Source organism: Neovison vison, chromosome 1 (assembly GCF_020171115.1).
Source record: "Neovison vison isolate M4711 chromosome 1, ASM_NN_V1, whole genome shotgun sequence".
Lineage (NCBI taxonomy): Eukaryota > Metazoa > Chordata > Mammalia > Carnivora > Mustelidae > Neogale > Neogale vison.
Window position 1 is genome coordinate 286,641,075 of NC_058091.1, and position 22,311 is coordinate 286,663,385.

Below are 22,311 nucleotides of genomic sequence, written 5' to 3' on the forward strand. Positions count from 1 at the left end.
TCCCCAGAAAAAAAAAATTAAGGTATAATTTACATACAGTACAGTTCACCCTTTTGGGGTGAAATTCTGCAAGTTTTGACAAATGTCAAAACCACCAGCACTAAATAACAGAACACTCCCCATTCCAGAAAATTCCCCATGCTCCTCTGTACTCAGCTCTTTTCTCCTCCCTGCCTCCAGCCAGCACTAGCCTAGTGTCTGTCTATAATTTTGCTTTTCTTAATGTCATATAAATGAAATGTAAATCTTTTAATAATACATTGTATTCATCTTCCTTAAATATATTAAGAATGTTTGTGTAGATGTTATTCCCTAGCTCATTCCTATAGAGAACATTATCATCCTTCTGCCCCTGTATTTAGTTTTTGTATTATTTCCATAATTAAACAGATAGCCTCTTTTCCCCCGAGATCACTGTTAAATAACTTAAGTATCATTATGATGATTTCTAATGTGAGTGCTTCTAATGTTTTTTTTTGTTTTCTGTCACATATAAGTAGCTTTATAATTTATTGCTACCATAAATGTCATGTCAGTCGTGTAAAAATTAAAAAAAACTTTTTCAGAGACATTAACAGAGAAGGTCTGAGATGGAATAATGTTTTTTATACTCTGATTACTTTATTTCCTCCTCCTCTTCTCTCCTCCTTCCTTTTTCCTTTTGTTCTCCCTCTTACGTGGTACCACCTCCTCTCTTTTCATTCTAACATGACAAGCTTTTCATTGTGTGGTACCAATGTAGTCTTTCACAGGTATGAATAAATACTATTAGGAATATAATAGGATTATAATATTCTGAGTTAACAACTGAGTTACTCTTCAGTTGTTTAGGCTTACACAAAAAAATACTTTTCAGAGACTTGTGTGAGTTCATTACTGTTTAAATATAATCTGCTTCATAAACATTTTTAAAGATCTTACTTAGTTTGAGAGCGAGAGGGAGAGAGGGAGAAGCAGACTCCCTGCTGAGCAGAGAGCCCAACCTAGGGTTAGATCCCAGGACTCCTGAGCCAAGCCGGGAGGGAGATTCTTAACTGACTGAGCCACCCAGGCACCTCTGCTTAGTAAAAATTTAAAGATTGGCTGTGGGGTTTCAGTGACGTGGCAGTCTGGTAACATGCAGTGGGGCGGCAGTGCCTAGGAATGCTTAGAAGCTGTATTTGTGATGTGGGAAACATGTAATTTTCACTTAGAGTTACTTTATTTGCAGGGAGGGATGGGAGCACATGGGACTGTTGAAGATAAAATTCTTGCAGGCCCTCTTTGGGTCTCATCCATGACTCCCTCCATTTATCTTAGTGGCGGAAGTTGGGACTTTGATGGAGGTTCAGTCCCTAGGTGGTCTAGTGGTTGGCTCACTTCCTTTGGTTTCCTCTCATTTTTTAATCGACAGCTACAAACAAATAGAAAACTAGTCATCTGTGCCTGCAGGCTCATCCCTGCACGAAGAACATGGGCCCTGTGCAGACACAGGTGCTCATACTCACGGCTGAGGACGGTCTGATATGTTGGCCTTTCATGGTGCAGTTAAATTATTAAGCATGTTCTGTGTGTGTGTGTGTTTCTCCTTTTCCAGGGGCCCCTCGTGATTTGAAGTGTGTAACTAACAATTTGCGGGTGTGGGACTGTTCTTGGAAAGCACCCTCTGGAGCAGGCCACGGTACTGTTTATGAAGTTTGCATTGAGAACAGGTAAGAGAAATGAAGAGCTGTAACCTAAAGGTCTTTAATATTAGAGCATAGAGATTTTATTTTGGAAATTTTTTAATGAAATTTTAAATCTTAGCTCTCTGTTTCCTAAAAAATCTGAATCTTACATCAGACAGGATGGAAAAAACCCTTCTGCCAGCCAAAACGGATTGTTGCGTTATCTGAATATTAAGTGTAGGACACCCCTTTCATATGCTCTGGATTCTCATCTACCATAGGGAAGTTTTACTGGTGTGTCCCAAACCATCGGTCTAGATCAGGTGGGTTCTTGTTCTGACTCTGCCCAACAGAACATGTCTGGTCTGGAGTAGGCAGTTCAAGGCTGGCACAGTTGTGGATGAGAGACCCAGGTCCCTCTTCATCGTGCTGCTGTGCCAGCTTTAGCATGCGATCTCCTGGTTCAAGGATGCTTGAGGAGTGGCTGTCCTGTCTGCATTCCAGAAAGCAGTGAGGAAAAGGATGCTTTTCTTTAAGGAGACCTTTAAGGAGTCCCGCACACCTCTGCTTGCATCTCAATGGCAGAATATAGTCACATGATGAAGCCTATCTGCATAAGAGGCGGGGCAGTGTGCCTGGATAAACCTTGAGGTCCTGTTACTAAGGGAAAGGGGGAAAGGATGTTAGAAGGCCGGCGACTGGTTCTGTCACCCCACCTTCCCCTCTCAGGTAATCTTGGAGAGGGCCAAGAGCTCTGAAGCCTAGAGGTGAGGCGTTTGGGTTCTCTGCAAATGGGAATATTCTTTTCCTTTTCCCCAATGCTAGCTGGACTCTGAATGGTTCAGCAACATCAGTGTTGTTCAGCAGGGCAGCTCCATGTCCCGTTTTGCCGATGGGTGGCCCTTATGTAAATGGTCATAAGTGTGCATTTAAATATTACTCAGGTGTTGTCTTCCCATTTGGTATTGGTTCAGTGAACGTGAGTCTAAGCTTTTTGCTATATTTGTCAACCAGGAGGAATTAGGTTATGTTGTAGGAGTAGCCCTAAAATCTTATTTCCTTATTTACTCCTGTAAAAATAAAGGATTGTTTCCTGCATGTGTTCAATGTCCTTCTTGGGTCAGCTGGCATCTCTGTCCCTAGGCTCTACTTGGGACCCCAAACCAGTAGGGGGTCCCTCACCCTCCAGTGCATGGAGACAGGAGGAGAGGGAGCACAGCCTGTGCTTGCTTCCAGAGCTTCCTTCTGGAAGGGACAGATGTGACTTTCACTCACATGTCTCTGCAAATAAAGCCCTACTACCTACCTTGATTCCAAGCAGCCGGAAGTATAGCCCTGCTGTGATTCCAGAAGGGGAGAACCTGAAAAATGGTAAATAGCATGAATGACTACCTTAGGCCACAGAGAGAGGAAGCTGTTGTGGCCCTCCAGGAGTTCACAAGAAACAAATCACTGTGGGTGCTGACGGAAATTATAGGTGAAGGGCTCATTGACTGAGTGGTGTGGGCCTCCAGAGAGGCTGTCCAAGGTGTGATTGTGGAGTGTGAAGACCCAGTTTCTCAGAAAAAGGACAGAAAGCCTGGAGGAAAATAATGTATGAAATAGCATGATTTAGCGAATTCCAGGGCTTTTGTGTTACTGGCAGCTAAGGAAGCCTCCCTCTGTGAGCATACAGGAGGGGAGCCGCCCTGGTGAAGTCGGGACTTCAGAGTACTGAGTAAAGAACGTGAAGAGGTCTGTACGGGGTGTTGGGCAGGGTCACCCAAGACACCACAGAGTCCCTCTTCTTGAACTCAGATTTATATGGGACGTTAGAAATGTGGATTAAAAAAAATACATATATATGGATGAATGGCCATAAAAATAATGTAAATGTGAGTGTAAAAGACCATGGAACCAAGGAGGAAAAAAACCAACTTTCGCTGAAGGGCTAATGGGTGGGGAACTAGCAGATTTTTTTGAAAGCTGAGTGGAAGAGAAGGTGTTGTTCCCATTGAAACTTGGGCCAGAACAGAAAGCAGCTGACAGAATGAGGTGGTGTGTCTGAGGGGCCACAAGCAGCCAGTTTCGTGCCTGTCCCCAGTACCTGTGGAGCACCGTCTCAGCCTGAGGCCGCTTGATGGTCTTGTATAGAAGTGCAGGGCTATAGTGGGGCGGGCATGTGCGGCGCTGGGTAAGGCTGCAGAGGGAAGGTTGGGGAAGTATGAAGGGCATGCCAAAATCCCAAGTTTCTTGAAATAATCATCCCTGCTTACCCCTTGGCTTTCTGGCACAGTCTGGTTATTCATCCTCCGCATTGATGGACTACACCGACCTCCCCTTTTTCTGTCTTAAAAGGCAGTATAACCTGTTATGTTTTTGTACGAAAGAACAAAGTATTTTCCAGCGCATTTTCTGTTAGTCATGTTTCTATGAAAATTGCACTGTTGGTTTTATCCACTAATTAAAATTGGACACAATTGAAATTTTTTCTGTTGCAGGTCTCACTCTTGTTATCAGTCAGAGAAAACAAACACTAGGCTCCCTGCTCTTCCACCTGGTGATCATGAAATAACAATAAACCGTCTGTATGATTTTGGAAATCTTATAAGTAAATTCACACTAAATGAAAAAGATGTTTGTAAGTATTTGAAAAGAAAATTGACGTGAAAATAACTTGGCACGGGGTCGCCTGGGTGGCTCAGTGGGTTAAGCGTCTGCCTTCGGCTCAGGTCACGATCCCAGGGACCTGGGATGGAGCGCCTCATCGGACTCACTGCTCGTGGTGACTCTACTTCCCCCCTCTTCCTCTGTGTTCTCTCTTGCTTTCAGTCTCTCTCAGGTACTAATAAATAAAATCTTTAGGGGAAAAAAAAAGATAAAAGAACTCAGCACAGTGCCTTCGTGCTTAGCATTGCAGTGCTTTATAAAATGGTCAGAAATTTACCCTTCTTTTGAATTTCAGTTGTTAGACTAATGCTTGCTTTTCCCCAGCAGCCATACTGTGGCTTCTAGAGCACAGCCAAGATTGGGAAGGAAGCCGACTGTCGTCTAATCAGTCAGAGTAGATGTCACAGAGTTCACGATCCTTTCCACATTTGGCTACTTTCTCATCACCTGTTCGCCTCATTGATTCCTGCATACCTTCCAGAATTTTTCAGGCGTCCCCTGCAGGAGGTAGTCTTTGACCCTGCCCTCCCAGAGGAGACCCTGTTCCTTTCTTAACATCCTCTTAGGCAATGTGTCTTCTCCTTTCTGGCATTTTCTCACAGTTGCATTACTAATGCATTATGTGATAAGGCACTTAAGTGGTCACTTCTGCAAGAGACTAGGTTCAGTAGGACAGGAAATTTCTCTTCTATACCTAGCGCCTAGCCACTGACTTACATGTGACAGGCATCTTTTACAGAGGTGTTGATTCAGTGCCTATGACCTAGGTAACAGGCTGAGTGGAGTCATGAACTAGACCCATGCTGATGGAGATGGAGATTGGCTACACAGTGAGACCTTAGAAACCCCAGGAACCTTGACTCTCCCTGGTGGGGGAGGTGGGTTTATTCTTTGCTGACAACTATCATGGCCCGGCATAATGACATTATAATGAGACTTACAAGGATGACTTACTTTGAAACAGGGGCAAAAATATAATTAACTTGGTGACCTGTCCAATTTCATGGATAAGATGCCTGTTTGGCGTGGTCTGTGTCTGAGATAGAACAGATTCCAAAAGGATAATAACAAAGCAAGCTTTCCAGGAACTTCCCATCTGTCTCATTGCCTTTCAAGATAAAGAGAGAGGAGCCATGTTGGTTATTTTCTTTCTACAGCTGAATGTGCGATTCACGTGTGAATGTTTTGTACAGATCAGCCATGATCTCAATACCCACAGAGCAATACTGTTAAAACACTTAAATATATTCTCTTTGCATATACATATAAACAGTAAGGTTCATACTACTTGATAACCTGCTTAACGGAAGACACAGATTTTTCAGTTTGTTATCTAAATCTGTATTATTTTTATAGGCTGCATAATATCCCATTGAATGCCATAATTATGTTACGTGATTGATAATTAACATTGAGATTTTGATTTCTGGTTTTTCAATATTAACAACCAATGCTTTAATGAGCATGTTTTGCACATGTATGTTTCTAGTTTGTGTGATGATTTCATTAGGCTAAATTCCTAAAATTGGGAATCCCCTTGTTAGAACTTTTGATACCCATTGCCAGTTGTTTTCTAAAACTTCGGAGCCTCTTGGCATTTCCACAAACATCCTGTTAGAGGGGCACCCTGTTCTTTACTTCTTGCCAAGACTGGGTGTTGTCCATTTCTCTTAGTTTTGCCATTTCAGTCTGATGGCCCCCAGTTATAGCACTTTGTTTTTGCAGATTGTTTTGTGATTACTTAAACGTTACCAGTCGTTTTTATTCCTTTCTGGTCTATATCCTTTCTGAGTTTTTTCTTGCGTTGAACCTCAGCCTTTCCCTCATTGGTTCAGAAGAGCTCTCTATATTACGGTTATTAATTCTATCATATTTGCTACAAATAATTTTCTGAGTTTAAAATTTAAACGTCATGGATTTCATTTTTATATAAGTAGAATCTTCCACTCTTTTTCTTTGAACTTTTGGTTTTGTTACCATGCTCAATTTAAATCTTTTACGCATCTGGAATTATTTTGTAGTACGGTATGAGGAATCTAACTTAATTTTATTCCAGGTTTTTAAAAAATTCCGCAGGACTCTGAGAGCCAGTTTGTGTTTGATTTATCAAGAGGTGAGGAGAAGGTTCTGGCAGGGAAGTTACTTGAAGATGATAGTGTTTGACAGAAAGAATTAGAAGGACAAATCAAGACAGATGCTAGATGACTTAATAGATGAGTAGTTCCTTGTTTGTTTGTTTTTTTACAAGATCATGTACTTTGTTGATAGCAGTTTTAATACTATTGAGTCTGATTCTGATTAGAATATTAGATTAACAGTATCCAAGTGATAAGATATCACTTTACTACTATGATAATACTGGTAAGAAAATTGAAAAGCACACTAGATGAATATAAAAGGGAGGTGGAGGCATCAGCAGATCTTCGAATACCTACTGTGTTGGGGAGAAGCTAGGAAAGGGTACTGTACCTGTGCGTTAGAGGATCTGGGTTTTTTGGCAGTTCACTACTGAAGAAAAGTATGAGAAATTAACGTTTTCTCCAGATGCTGTCAACACCATGCATATAAAGCAAAGTATTTAATATATGCACATGTACATAATATGCTTATAATTGACAAGGGCAAACACAAAAATAAGTCTTTGTAAGACTTGTGTTTAAGTTTCTTAAAATAACCTGAAAATATGGATCTGGCTGAGACAAAATCAATAATGTGGATCCTATAAATGAGCTGGGAATGCTCCCATCCTCTGATGTTTAAGCAGAGCGTGGAGGTTATAGGTAAAGATGTGCCAGCCTTAAAAAATAAACAAACACAAGTGATTAGACTTATTTCCCAGTTGAAAAGTTCCTGTCTTGTAGAAAGCAAGTTAAGATTGTCCTCAAGTGTCTATTTTAGCTGGAAAGAAAAGCAAATAGTAGTTCATGTGATCTTAGGGAAACTTCCCATTTTATTGTGAGGAAGTGTACTATGAAGTAGTGGAAAATGTGTGTGTGTGTGTGTGTGTGTGTGTGTAATCCTTTCATTTGCGTAATTGTGATTGTTACTGTCTTTTAGCTTAAATATTGGCTATGACTTGTGTTTTAAAGAAGAGCCCTCTTCTGTTGAGATAAAATGTAAATTACGTGTACTTCCCAGGGAGGGAGCATTTAATAATAGATGAATATTGCCTTCATGTAAGTGCTCCCGTACTTGTTAGTGCTCAAAACATAATTTTGAAGTTGCTATATCATGACAGCCTGAAGCATTTGAAAGAACGTGTTCTTCAGAGCCTCTGCTCCGTAGTCACACTGGCACCTTCAGCTTTCCCTCTCCTGGCACCAAGACAGCTTCTTGATCCTCCTTTTTGTTCCTTCTGTTTTTTTGTTTTGTTTTGTTTAAGTTTTTATTTTCATTCCAGTTAGTTAACATGCAGCATTTGTTACACGAGTTTCTGGTGTGTGATGCAGTGGCCCCTCCCACTTGAAATCTGTCCTGTGAAGCATCTCCCACTGTCCTTTTTTTTTCTTTTTTTTTAAAGATTATATTTATTTATTTGACAGACAGAGATCACAAGTAGGCAGAGAGGCAGGCAGAGAGAGAGGAAGGGAAGCAGGCTCCCTGCTGAGCAGAGAGCCCATCGCATGGCTCCATCCCAGGAGCCGGGGATCATGACATGGGCCGAAGGCAGAGGCTTAACCCACTGAGCCACCCAGGTGCCCCCCCCCCATTGACTTTGCTGTATGGTGCTTAGGTTTTGAAGCCACAGGTCCGATTTCCTGTGCAGCTGTAAGTATCTTATTCAGATCCAGTGTACAGTGCCGTGGTCAGCACATCTTAGTTAAATTTATGAAGAACTTTTTTTTTTTTTTAATATTTTATTTATTTTTCAGAGAGCACAAGTAGGCAGAGACAGGGAGAGAGGCAGGCTCCCTGCTGACCAAGGAGCCTGACACAGGTTCCGTGTGTGTGTGTGTGTGTGTATGTAAATATATATAAATATTATAGATAATATTTTAGGACCCTGGGATCATGACTTGAGCCAAAGGCAGTGGCTTAACCGACTAAGCCACCCAGGTGTCCCAAGAACTTATTTAATAATTCCAAGACTAATTTATGTTGGTTTGCTCTGCCATTTTTGTTGCTTAGCACACTCAGCCATCCCAGCTCCTTGAAGTCCTGCAGTCTGGGCTTGCCAGGACTCCTCTGAGCTGCCCTTGCACTGCATAGGGCGATGCTGGGGTAGGGGTGGCCCAGAGGTGCACATCTCTGGACATCTCTGGTTCACTTACCGGGATCGGAGAAGTGAACGTGGAAGACAGAGTCCCCGCATTGTCTGCCTTTCATACCACAAAGCCTGCGTCTCATGCAATGGAACAGGGTCACACCTTACATGTTTTTCATTGATCCAAACTATTGGAGTAATTTACCCATCCCCTGTAGATAGGGAGACGTGGAGATTTTAAAGAATACTTTACTTTCTCTGCCTTTTTTTTTTTTTTTTTTAATTTACCATTTTCTGTCTGTGAGCTACTGTATCCTTGAGCATTTTTTTTTTCTTGACCTTTTGTATTTCCCACCAGTGACCATACCCTCCCCAATGCTGGTGGCCTTTTCTCACTCTTCCTCTTTGATATGGCCTAAATGACAACCCATTTCTTTTAGTCTCAGCTGTGCTGGGTCTTCTCTGGTTTCCTTCTGCTTCTCAGGATTCTTACTGGGGTTCTCTGGTGCCTCGAAGGTGTGACTGTTGATAGCTCTCCGCTCTCAGGCAAGCTTTGGCCCCTTTGAGTCCTGAGTTCAGGTCTGTTTCTTCAGCTGCACTCAGAGAGTTCTCTTGAGTCTGCCCATGGTGTTGATGGGCCCCATTCTCACTCGCTGTCAGCAGACCCCTCCACTCACTAAACCTCTCTCTGTCCCTTCCTGACACTTGGTCACCCATAGCCTGTCTCTCTTATTTCTTCACAATGTCTGTGATTCCTTTGCCTGCTTTCTAGGGTGGAAACTTGAGGAAATCTTAGATGTTTCCTTTTCTTACTATACTAATCCTTCATTTCTTTGATCTGGTCATTTCTTTGAAATGCCCATCAGAGTTGTTTTCCTTTTCCCTATCCCTCATGAACATGACAGTGCTTCATGATCTCTGTCCTTGCTGCTTTGGTCAGCCTTTCCCTAGTGGTCTCCCACTTAACCACCTTATCTTTCTCAGCCCCCTGCACTGCACTGCATGCCAAGCTCACCTAGCCTTTCTGGAGGACTTTCTTACCTGCGGAGTATTTCCCACATCTGCACAGTACCCTGTTGGCTCCCCCACTCAGTGCCTTGGTCATTTCTATGGTTTTGCTGCAGTTCACAGCTCCCTAAACCAGTAACGGCTCATAGCATCCCAAAGTGGGTCACTCCCGCCAGCATCAGGGGCTCAGACACTGCCGGGTGAGTGGGAAGGCTGCAGAAAAAAACAGACGGAAAGCTCTACGAGAACAGGCTTTCCATATTCTGTCATTTTCTTAGGCCTAAGGCACAGTCATACAGAGGAAGCTCCTTTACTTCTCTCTGATGTTGCCTCCTTACAGATTCCAGATTGATCACACTAGAGTTTTGTGGGAACGTGATGGTTATTGTATTAGAAGTCATACTAGGATTTGATCATTTTCTCAGATTTGACAGTTGAATCATTAGGAGCTGCTTATGCAAATAAATACTTATATTCACTTTTTTCAGCATGCTTTGAGAATTTGCACACACCACCCCCCCCACCCCGGAGAGCATGAACAGGGCAGAGGGAGGGATGGAAGCAGACAGAATCTTAAGCAGGCTCCATGACCAGCGTAGAGCTGGATGCAGGGCTCAGTCTCATAACCCTGTGGCAACCTGAGCCACAGTCAAGGGTCGCATGCTTAACCACCTCAGCCGCCCAGGTGCCCCAGGAATTTTTTTTTTGTTCTTGATATTTTTGGTCAAGAAGGAATGGAGTTTAAAAGTAGTCAATTAATGGAATTACAATGTGAAAAATAATTAACTTGTTTTACTAAGTCGTGTTTTTTGTTTCCTTTTTTGAAGCTTTAATTCCAGACACTCCAGAGATCTTGAATTTGTCTGCTGATTTCTCAACTTCCACATTACACCTAAAGTGGAATGACCAGGGTTCTGTTTTTCCACATCACTCAAATGTCATCTGGGAAATTAAAATTCTACGTAAAGAAAATAAGGAAGTCATAAAATTAGTAAGTTTAAACCAAAATAGATTTTTTTTCCTGTGACATTAAAGAAGCCAAGTAATTTTTAAAAGATTTTAAGGTGGTATCAGTGAACTCTTACATTGTTAAGGACATAGATCAGATATCCTTTCAGGGTTCATTAAAAACTATGTGCTGTTACTCAAATCACATACTAAAATAATGTATAATGTAACATATAACTTATTAATTATAGTAAATTTAGGAAATTAAGGGACGAATAATCCATGATTCTACCACTTGACCACAGTAAATGTTATTTTTGTGTTTCTGTCTAGCTTTTTTATGTGCATGTTTTTATGTAAATGAAATAAATGGATACATAAAATGTACTATTTAATTTTGGCTAATACTATAAACATAAAAGTGTTTGAAACATAGTTCTAATAATTGTTGAGAGATTTTAAGGTTGAATTTATCTGAATCTGAAATAACGTTTTTACATTTAATAATACATACTTTTTTTTTCCTCTTTTTAAAATTCTGTTGGTAAATGGTTTCCTTATATAATCTATCTTTAGTTTCCTCTTAATCTAAAGGAGAATGAGGAATAGTCGGGAGAGTTTTGGCAGTGGGTGTATGGGAATTCCCTCTTTTGTCCTTTTTTCCTCAGTGGATTTGAATTTGCTTAGTTACAGATTTGAGAATTAGAAGACTAGCTCATGATTTTACAGTTATTTGTCTAAGTACATAGATAGGCTAGATTGTAAAGATAAAGAATTACTCTCTAGTTCATGGTGGTTGTCATGGCGTTCCTTTCTGACTGTGTGTGTATTAGCTCCTAAGTTAGCGGCGGCCATAGCTGTAGCTTCGGGCGTTGGTGCCTTCGCGGCTGACAGGGCTCTAAATGCTCTGTGTGTGGTTCTCTTCATTCTCACCACGGACCCCTGAGGGAGGCACCATCAGCAGCATCTCCATTTTCAAGATGAAGCTCCAGAGAAACAGGAAGACAGGAAGTAGTGGAGCCAGGACCCAGAGTTACAGTCTGTGCTCTTTCTGTTACAAAATAGATATGTTTATTTTTGTATAAGATACCTTCCCTTCCTTTGCACCTGTGCTAATTGAATGTACTTCAAGACTTGAGTCAAATCTACCCCTCATTTTAAAGCCCATCCTAATTACCTCAGCCTAAAGTGCTCTTTCTTTTATTGAGTTGTAATGGCAGTTCTTTCCTGTCAGCCTAATTTGCAAGTAGCTTTGATAGAGCTCTACCTTGTTGTCTTGAAACTATTGCATATCTAAAATTGGACCGTATAGCTCTTTATGGTGGCTGACATTTTGTGCTTTGTGAGTTACCTATTATTGGCTTTGGGTGACTTCCCAAAACCTCCTTTTTCTCATTTGTAAAGTATCTACTTCAGTAAATGTTAACGGTACCTGTAAAGCTGCTGAATGCCTACTAGGTGTCAGTATTTCCTTTGGGGACTACTCTCTGAAGTGTAAGTGAAATCTAGCGTAAGGGAATGGAATTTCGTTTTCAGGCGTCCTATTAACTCATTGCCACAAGATGCATCACAAGATGGCCACGGCAGAGTAGGATCGGATCTTTGAAGAAAAATCTTTGTATGGGGAAATACAGCCAAGAAGCCAGAAAAACAGAGATAGAACAAATGAATTTTTAAAAAGGGAAACGTGAGAGGGCAAGTGATGCAGATCTGTAGTAAAATGTGACCCTTCTTTTTATATGTTACCGATAACCATTGGAGGAAGAGCTGCTTATGCTGTGTCACTTCGATACTATTTTGTGGCTGTGTAAGAATAAAGAATACTGTACATTGCTGTTTCAATTAGAACATGATGGTTTCTGCTCTTGGCCTCACATATGGGTATGGAAGCTGGGCGCTGTGGGGACCAGGGCAGTTGTGATACTCGGGATCTCTGCCGCACCCCCAGCCCCTCCCATTTTACTTTTCTAGTAAACAGCAGGTTTCAGTTCTTCTGGCTGATTCTTCTGTTACGTATTTCTGTTGTCCGGGTAGCGTGCTTATGTTGTTCTTCCTTAATTTTTCTTTACAGTTTTGAGCAATGTTTTATTTTAACAGTCGGAGATGAGAATTTCGTCCTGTCACCTCCTGGCCTGGGAGCACACTTGTGCATGCTGGAGTGCTCACTCACTCTCTGTCCCTGTCTCTCTGTCTGTCCCTGCCTGTCTCTCACATTTCCCATCCTTTTTCCAGTATTGTTCTATTACACTGACTGTGTGTCAGACTGGCATTCATTATTTGTGTTACGGTTACATAAACACTATCCACAGCTAAACCAAGCAGCATATACTCCTGTTTTCCTTTTCGGAGGTACAACTTCTTATCGTGTCTTGTATTTTCAGTTTAATTTTTGTGCCCCATTAATTTAATCCTTTGTAATCTCCAAGTTGTATGAATCTCCTGCTGAAGTGTTCAGACACACTAGTATTTTATCAGCTGTATGTTTGTGAATAGCTCTCTCAGAGGCCCTCTGACTGACTTCTCAACCCTGCTTACATAGGGTTCACACAGGTACAGTGTTTGTGTGGCAGGAGTGTGGTAGAAGGCTGAGGACACTTGTGGCCAGAGGTTTCTCAGGAGCTGCAGCAACTTGGTATACCCACAAGTCATTTAGGATAAACCTCTGTGGGTTTTTTTGGCACATTTCTTAGGAAGTTGTTGTCCAAGGGGTCTCCATCATCATCTAGGGGATTCCTTTTACCTTTTCTTGCAATGGATCCCCCCCCTTTTTTTTAACCCACTGAGCCACTCAGGTGCTCTCTCTTGTAGTGGATCCCCCCCCTTTTTTTTAACATTTTTAATTTTTTTATTTTTTATAAACGTATATATTCTTTTATCCCCAGGGATACAGGTCTGTGATTCGCCAGGTTTACACACTTCACAGCACTCACCAAAGCACATAACCCTCCCCAGTGTCCATAACCCCACCCCCCTTCTCCCAACCCCCCTCCCCCCAGCAACCCTCCCCCCAGCAACCCTCAGTTTGTTTTGTGAGATTAAGAGTCACTTATGGTTTGTCTCCCTCCCAATCCCATCTTGTTTCATTTATTCTTCTCCTACCCACTTAAGCCCCCATGTTGCATCACCACTTCCTCATATCAGGGAGATCATATGATAGTTGTCTTTCTCCGCTTGACTTATTTCGCTGAGCATGATACGCTCTAGTTCCATCCATGTTGTCACAAATGGCAAGATTTCATTTCTTTTGATGGCTGCATAGTATTCCATTGTGTATATATACAACATCTTCTTTATCCATTCATCGGTTGATGGACATCTAGGTTCTTTCCATAGTTTGGCTATTGTGGACATTGCTGCTATAAACATTCGGGTGCACGTGCCCCTTTGGATCACTACGTTTGTATCTTTAGGATAAATACTCAGTAGTGCAATTGCTGGGTCATAGGGCAGTTCTGTTTTCAACATTTTGAGGAACCTCCATGCTGTTTTCCAGAGTGGTTGCACCAGCTTGCATTCCCACCAACAGTGTAGGACGGTTCCCCTTTCTCCGCATCCTCGCCAGCATCTGTCATTTCCTGACCTGTTGATTTTAGCCATTCTGACTGGTGTGAGGTGATATCTCATTGTGGTTTTGATTTGTATTTCCCTGATGCCGAGTGATATGGAGCACTTTTTCATGTGTCTGTTGGCCATCTGGATGTCTTCTTTGCAGAAATGTCTGTTCATGTCCTCTGCCCATTTCTTGATTGGATTATTTGTTCTTTGGGTGTTGAGTTTGCTAAGTTCTTTATAGATTCTGGACACTAGTCCTTTATCTGATATGTCATTTGCAAATATCTTCTCCCATTCTGTCAGTTGTCTTTTGATTTTGTTAACTGTTTCCTTTGCTGTGCAAAAGCTTTTGATCTTGATGAAATCCCAATAGTCCATTTTTGCCCTTGCTTCTCTTGCCTTTGGCGATGTTCCTAGGAAGATGTTGCTGCGGCTGAGGTCGAAGAGGTTGCTGCCTGTGTTCTCCTCAAGGATTTTGATGGATTCCTTTCTCACATTTGAGGTCCTTCATCCATTTTGAGTCTATTTTCGTGTGTGGTGTAAGGAAATGGTCCAATTTCATTTTTCTGCATGTGGCTGTCCAATTTTCCCAACACCATTTATTGAAGAGGCTGTCTTTTTTCCATTGGACATTCTTTCCTGCTTTGCGAAGATTAGTTGACCATAGAGTTGACGGTCTATTTCTGGGCTCTCTATTCTGTTCCATTGATCTATGTGTCTGTTTTTGTGCCAATACCATGCTGTCTTGATGATGACAGCTTTGTAATAGAGCTTGAAGTCCGGAATTGTGATGCCACCAACTTTGGCTTTCTTTTTCAATATTCCTTTGGCTGGCTATTCGAGGTCTTTTCTGGTTCCCTATAAATTTTAGGATTATTTGTTCCATTTCTTTGAAAAAGATAGATGGTACTTTGATAGGAATTGCATTAAATGTGTAGATTGCTTTAGGTAGCATAGACATTTTCACAATATTTATTCTTCCAATCCAGGAGCATGGAACATTTTTCCATTTCTTCGTGTCTTCCTCAGTTTCTTCCATGAGTACTTTATAGTTTTCTGAGTATAGATTCTTAGCCTCTTTGGTTAGGTTTATTCCTAGGTATCTTGTGGTTTGGGGTGCAGTTGTAAATGGGATTGACTCCTTAATTTCTCTTTCTTCTGTCTTGTTGTTGGTGTAGAGAAATGTAACTGATTTCTGTGCATTGATTTTATATCCTGACACTTTACTGAATTCCTGTACAAGTTCTAGCAGTTTTGGAGTGGAGTCTTTTGGGTTTTCCACATATAGTATCATATCATCTGCGAAGAGTGATAGTTTGACTTCTTCTTTGCCGATTTGGATGCCTTTAATTTCCTTTTGTTGTCTGATTGCTGAGGCTAGGACTTCTAGTACTATGTTGAATAGCAGTGGTGATAATGGACATCCCTGCCATGTTCCTGACCTTAGCGGAAAAGCTTTCAGTTTTTCTCCATTGAGAATGATATTTGTGGTGGGTTTTTCATAGATGGCTTTGATGATATTGAGGTATGTGCCCTCTATCCCTGCACTTTGAAGGGTTTTGATCAGGAAGGGATGCTGTACTTTGTCAAATGCTTTTTCAGCATCTATTGAGAGTATCATGGTTCTTGTTCTTTCTTTTATTGATGTGTTGTATCACATTGACTGATTTGTGGATGTTGAACCAACCTTGCAGCCCTGGAATAAATCCCACTTGGTCATGGTGAATAATCCTTTTAATGTACTGTTGAATCCTATTGGCTAGTATTTTGGTGAGAGTTTTCGCATCTGTGTTCATCAAGGATATTGGTCTGTAGCTCTGTTTTTTGATGGGATTTTTGTCTGGTTTTGGGATCAAGGTGATGTTGTCCTCATAAAATGAGTTTGGAAGTTTTCCTTCCATTTCTATTTTTTGGAACAGTTTCAGGAGAATAGGAATTAGTTCTTCTTTAAATGTTTGGTAGAATTCCCCTGGGAAGCCATCTGGCCCTGGGCTTTTGTTTGCTTGGAGATTTTTAATGACTGTTTCAATCTCCTTACTGGTTATGGGTCTGTTCAGGCTTTCTATTTCTTCCTGGTTCAGTTGTGGTAGTTTATATGTTTCTAGGAATACATCCATTTCTACCAGATTGTCAGATTTGTTGGCGTAGAGTTGCTCATAGTATGTTCTTATAATAGTTTGTATTTCTTTGGTGTTAGTTGTGATCTCTCCTCTTTCATTCATGATTTTATTTATTTGGGCCCTTTCTCTTTTCTTTTTGCTAAGTCTGGCCAGGGGTTTATCAATTTTATTAATTCTTTCAAAGAACCAGCTCCTCGTTTCGTTGATTTGTTCTATTGTTTTTTTGGTTTCTATTTCATTGATTTCTGCTCTGATCTTTATGATTTCTCTTCTCCTGCTGGGCTTAGGGTTTCTTTCTTGTTCTTTCTCCAGCTCCTTTAGGTGTAGGGTTAGGTTGTGTACCTGAGACCTTTCTTGCTTCTTGAGAAAGCCTTGTACCGCTATATATTTTCCTCTCAGGACTGCCTTTGTTGTGTCCCACAGATTTTGCACCATTGTGTTTTCATTATCATTTGTTTCCATGATTTTTTTCAATTCTTCTTTAATTTCCCGGTTGACCCATTCATTCTTTAGAAGGATGCTGTTTAGTCTCCATGTATTTGGGTTCTTTCCAAACTTCCTCTTGTGGTTGAGTTCTAGCTTCAGAGCATTGTGGTCTGAAAATATGCAGGGAATGATCCCAATCTTTTGATACCGATTGAGTCCTGATTTAGGACCGAGGATGTGATCTATTCTGGAGAATGTTCCATGTGCACTAGAGAAGAATGTATATTCTGTTGCTTTGGGATGAAATGTTCTGAATATATCTGATGTCCATCTGGTCCAGTGTGTCGTTTAAGGCCTTTATTTCCTTGTTGATCTTTTGCTTGGATGATCTGTCCATTTCAGTGAGGGGAGTGTTAAAGTCCCCTACTATTATTGTATTATTGTTGATGTGTTTCTTTGATTTTGTTATTAATTGGTTTATATAGTTGGCTGCTCCCATGTTGGGGGCATAGATATTTAAAATTGTTAGATCTTCTTGTTGGACAGACCCTTTGAGTATGATATAGTGTCCTTCCTCCTCTCTTATTATAGTCTTTGGCTTAAAATCGAATTGATCTGATATAAGGATTGCCACTCCTGCTTTCTTCTGATGTCCATTAGCATGGTAAATTCTTTTCCACCCCCTCACTTTAAATCTGGAGGTGTCTTCGGGCTTAAAATGAGTTTCTTGGAGGCAACATATAGATGGGTTTTGTTTTTTTATCCATTCTGATACCCTGTGTCTTTTGATTGGGGCATTTAGCCCATTAACATTCAGGGTAACTATTGAGAGGTATGAGTTTAGTGCCATTGTATTGCCTGTAAGGTGACTGTTACTGTATATTGTTTCTGTTCCTTTCTGATCTACCACTTGTAGGCTCTCTCTTTGCTTAGAGGACCCCTTTCAATATTTCCTGTAGATCTGGTTTGGTGGTTGCAAATTCTTTCAGTTTTTGTTTGTCCTGGAAGCTTTTAATCTCTCCTTCTATTTTCAATAATAGCCTAGCTGGATATAGTATTCTTGGCTGCATGTTTTTCTCATTTAGTGCTCTGAAAATACCATGCCAGCTCTTTCTGGCCTGCCAGGTCTCTGTGGATAAGTCAGCTGCCAATCTAATATTTTTACCATTGTATGTTACAGACTTCTTTTCCCGGGCTGCTTTCAGGATTTTCTCTTTGTACCTAAGACTTGTAAATTTTACTATTAGGTGACGTGGTGTGGGCCTATTCTTATTGATTTTGAGGGGCGTTCTCTGAACCTCTTGAATTTTGATGCTCGTTCCCTTTGCCATATTGGGGAAATTCTCCCCAATAATTCTCTCCAGTATACCTTCTGCTCCCCTCTCTCTTTCTTCTTCTTCTGGAATCCCAATTATTCTAATGTTGTTTCGTCTTATGGTGTCACTTACCTCTCGAATTCTCCCCTCCTGGTCCAGTAGCTGTTTGTCCCTCTTTTGCTCAGCTTCTTTATTCTCTGTCATTTGGTCTTCTATATTGCTAATTCTTTCTTCTGCCTCATTTATCCTAGCAGTGAGAGCCTCCATTTTTTATTGCACCTCATTAATAGCTTTTTTGATTTCAACTTGGTTAGATTTTAGTTCTTTTATTTCTCCAGAAAGGGCTTTTATATCTCCGGAGAGGGTTTCTCTAATATCTTCCATGCCATTTTCAAGCCCGGCTAGAACCTTGAGAATTGTCATTCTGAACTAGATCTGACATATTACCAATGTCTGTATTGATTAGGTCCCTAGCCTTCAGTACTGCCTCTTGTTCTTTTTTTTGTGGTGAATTTTTCCGCCTTGTCATTTTGTCCAGCTAAGAGTATATGAAGGAGCAAGTAAAATACTAAAAGGGTGGCAACAACCCCAGGAAAATATGCTTTAACCAAATCAGAAGAGATCCTAAATCGTGAGGGGGGAGAAAGGGGATAAAAAGAGGTTCAAAAAAAGAAAGGAAAAAAAAAAGGAATTAAAAAAAGAAAACGAATAAAGAAAAGTATGAAAATATATATATATATTAGATAAACTAGTTAAAAAACGTTAAAAATGAAAAGGGTAAAAGTTAAAAAAAATAAAAAAAAATTTTAAAAATTTAGCAAAAGAAGAGAAAAAAAAATGAAAAAGAAAAAAATTACTTGAACTGCAAGACTAAAAAATCACAGGGAGAAAGCCATGAGTTCCCTGCTTTGCTTTCTCCTCCTCTGGAATTCTGCTCTCCTTGGTATTGAAACTGCAGTCCTTGGTAGGTGAACTTGGTCTTGGCTGGATTTCTTGTTGATCTTCTGGGAGAGGGGCCTGGTGTAGATTCTCAAGTGTCTTTGCCCCAGGCAGAATTGCACCGCCCTTACCACGGGCGGGGCTGAGTAATCTGCTCGGGTTTGCTTTCAGGAGCTTTTGTTCTTTGAGCGCTTTCCATAGAGTTCCGGAGGACGGGAATACAAATGGCGGCCTCCTGGTCTCCAGGGCCCCACTCCTCAGTGCACCCTCCGAGAACAGCGCCCAGTAACTCCCGTCTGCCTGATCTCCGGCCGAGCTCTGAGCTCACCGAGTTTGCGACCGGTTCAAGGTAACCCCAAACTGCGAGCTTACTGTCAGCTCTGTCTCTGCAGCTGGCTTTCTCGCTCCAAAACCCGCAAGCTCTGCGACACTCAGACACCCCCGATCCTTCTGTGACCCTGTGGGACCTGAGGCCGCGCCGAACCCGCGTGGGCTTCGCCCCAGTTTAGCCTCTGGAGCCATGTCCCTCAGCGGAACAGACTTTTAAAAGTCCTGATTTTGTGCTCTGTTGCTCCGCCGCTTGCCAGGAGCCGGCCCCTCCCCCCGGGGTCTATCTTCCAGTCGCTTTGGATTCACTTCTCCACCAGTCCTACCTTTCAGAAAGTGTTTGTTTTTCTGTTTCTAGAATTGCTGTTCTTCTTCTCTTTGATCTGCCGATGGATTTGCAGGTGTTTGCACTATTTAGATAAGCTATCTAGCTGATCTGCTAGCTGAAGTAGTCTCAGCCTGCTACTTCTCCGCCATCCAGTGGATCTCCCTTTTAAAAATGTTTTTCCTCTTCCTCATTTTGGTGGATGCATATAGTCCAGTAGGTATTTGCTATTTATTGTCAGTAGTATCTGCTGCCTTTAATGGAGGCTTGCAGATACAGTATTTTTTAAATTTAAATTGGTTGCCAGCAAAATTTTTAAGACTGTCGATTCCAGATATTGAGAAGATGTAGAACAATTGGAACTTCCATACATTTCTGATGGGAGTGTAAAATGCCTGATGAATTAATTAAGACATGACATTTCTGAAAGTGTCTGTTTTGCACTCAAGCATGATTTCTACTTCAGCTGGGTATAGAATTGTAGGTTAGGGGATTTTCTCAAGATTTGGAAGACATTGTTCGATTTGTTTCTTCTTGTGGATCTGTCTTTCTTTGTTGTACTAGACAGTCATTGGGCTCCTTTCAGTCTGAAAACAATGTTTCTCAGCTTGGGGACTCTCCTTATTGTAGGTCTTATGGCTTTGATTCCTTCATAACTATTTTCTCTTTTTTTTTTTCCTTAGAAACTCTTTTCTTCAGAAATTGGACCTTCTAGGCTAGTCCTCTAATGTTCTTAATTGTTTCCACTTTCCATCTGTAATTTTATTTTGCTCTATTTTCTTAACAGTTTTTCTTAAACATTATCTTGCATTCCTATTGAAATTTTTTGCATTTTTTATTAATAAATTTTTTTAAGGTACATGAGATCCCGTTTGTCTCTTCTTTTTGTTCATTTTATGGATGCAGTATCTCATCTCTAAGGATATCAGTTATGTTTTTTTCTTTTAGTGTAGTCAGTTTCTTCGAGTTCCTTTCTTATTTTTAACTCTAATATTAGAACTTTCTCCCCAATTTCTGGTCATCCTGGTTGCTGCTCATATTTAAGTGAGTGGCTTTTAATTTTTTTTTTTTTTTAATCTATTTGGAACTTTTGTGTGTCATTCAGGGAGGGACTTGAGTTGACTGGGGCTTCATCATAGGTGATGAATGGCCTGTCAAGTTGGCACAACCTTAATATTATTCTTTTAGATTTTTATCATGACCTGTTCATATGCCCCAGAAAAATCGATTCAGATCCCTGTCTTGTAAGTAGCAACTCTGCCATCTGTATCCTGGGGGCTGAGTAGAAGAAGGCAGGAGCACCCCAGTCTTCCTGGTGCATAGGTTAGCAAGTCCCTTGTTTTTGCTACAGTATTCCCCATTTTCCACTCTTTCTGAGGTTCTTCATTCCAGAGGTGTTCTGTTTTACTTTTCAGATCATAAATCTCCATTCTGCCAAGATGAAGAAGGGTGGTCTTTCAGTAGCATAGAATGTGGGAGGGATCTCTGGGTGTCCAGTGTCTCTTTGAAAAGCTTTCATGCAGCCTTCTATTCGGTGCCTCACCTTCACCATGCACTTCCAGGGGAGCCTGGTACAGCCTCTTCCTGAGCCCTTTGGCATTTCTGTGATAGAAATCAGATTGTTACAGTGTTTTCCATTGGAGGCTTAAGATTCAGCATTTTCAGGTCTTCAGAATCCATTACTATTGTCTATCAGCTCTCCAGGATCCAGAAATTAATTGATACTGTTTCTTCTTCTTCTTTTTCCTTTTTTTTGGGAGGGGGGGCTCTGTGCATCTATGCCTTTAAAAAAAAATCTGTGTACTAATGTTTTAGAAAGATTTCAGAAGAGAGAAGGAAGTACAGTTATTTAATCTGTTGTGTTTAGGTGGAGCTCCCAAGGTTTCTTTTAGTAGATCCTTGATATTTGATTGAAATCCTTCCATTTTTCATAGTTGAGATTAATATTTTATCCTATTATAAGCTGCATATTTAAAAATAAAGTTTTAAACAGTTAACACATAGAAAACCTAATTTGAAACAGTTACTTCGTTGAAATGCTGCTCCTTTCTTTGACTTTAATTCTTGGGAGTACAAACCCATTAATTACTTTTTCTCGATGAAAAATGAGATCGGTGTTGGCAGTGGTTCATTTCTCTCTGAACTGTATTGAATGTTCTGGAGTATTAACATCCTGTATATCAGAGAGCGGAGCCTCAAGCTGAGGAAGGTGGACCGGTCACAGCCAACACTGGTGTATGCAAATGTTGGGTCATTATGTCATACACCTGAAGCTAATAGTACACTGTATTGTAACTACACTGGAATTTTTTAAAAAGAGGTAATCAAATGAATCATGATTATTGTCCCTGTAACTCTCCTTTTACGCCTAATAGAAAACTGAGATGGTTGTACAAAAAGGCTAGCCTTTATAGCTTAGTGGTTGTAGACTGTGTATTGTGTTCTTTAAATCTAAAGGGAAGCAGAGCATATCACTACTTAGAAATACCATTTTGTGTTTGTGTTCATTTTTTAGGTGACCCACAACACAACTGTGAATGGTAAAGATACAGTTCACCACTGGAGTTGGACCTCAGACATGCCCTTGGAGTGCACCACTCATTCTGTGGGAATTAGGTGCTATGTTGATGATCTTCATTTCTCTGGTCGCAAAGAGTGGAGTGACTGGAGCCCACTGAAGAACGTTTCTTGTAAGCTACTGTTTAAAAAGCTTTCGTTTCAAAGGAATGAGATTAGTCTTGCTTAAGGGTAAGGTTTCGGTTAAGCTTTCAGTTCTCCAAATGCCATTTGGCTTCATGAAGGTCATGTGGGGATCTCCCAGATCCCTGTCCCAGAACATTTTGATTCAAAA

At 40.9% G+C, this 22,311-nt stretch overlaps 1 protein-coding gene across 2 annotated transcripts in view; it reads left to right on the forward strand.

Annotated features, from left to right (window-relative positions):
* The window catches only part of LIFR (LIF receptor subunit alpha), an 83,800-nt gene that overhangs the window by 23,961 nt on the left and 37,528 nt on the right, over positions 1–22,311 (forward strand). For both annotated transcript variants that reach the window (XM_044232520.1, XM_044232519.1), the window contains exons 3-6: positions 1,577–1,691; positions 4,127–4,266; positions 10,335–10,498; positions 21,976–22,150. In XM_044232520.1, the coding sequence (XP_044088455.1) occupies positions 1,577–1,691; positions 4,127–4,266; positions 10,335–10,498; positions 21,976–22,150 (594 nt within the window). The remainder of the gene's footprint in view (positions 1–1,576; positions 1,692–4,126; positions 4,267–10,334; positions 10,499–21,975; positions 22,151–22,311) is intronic.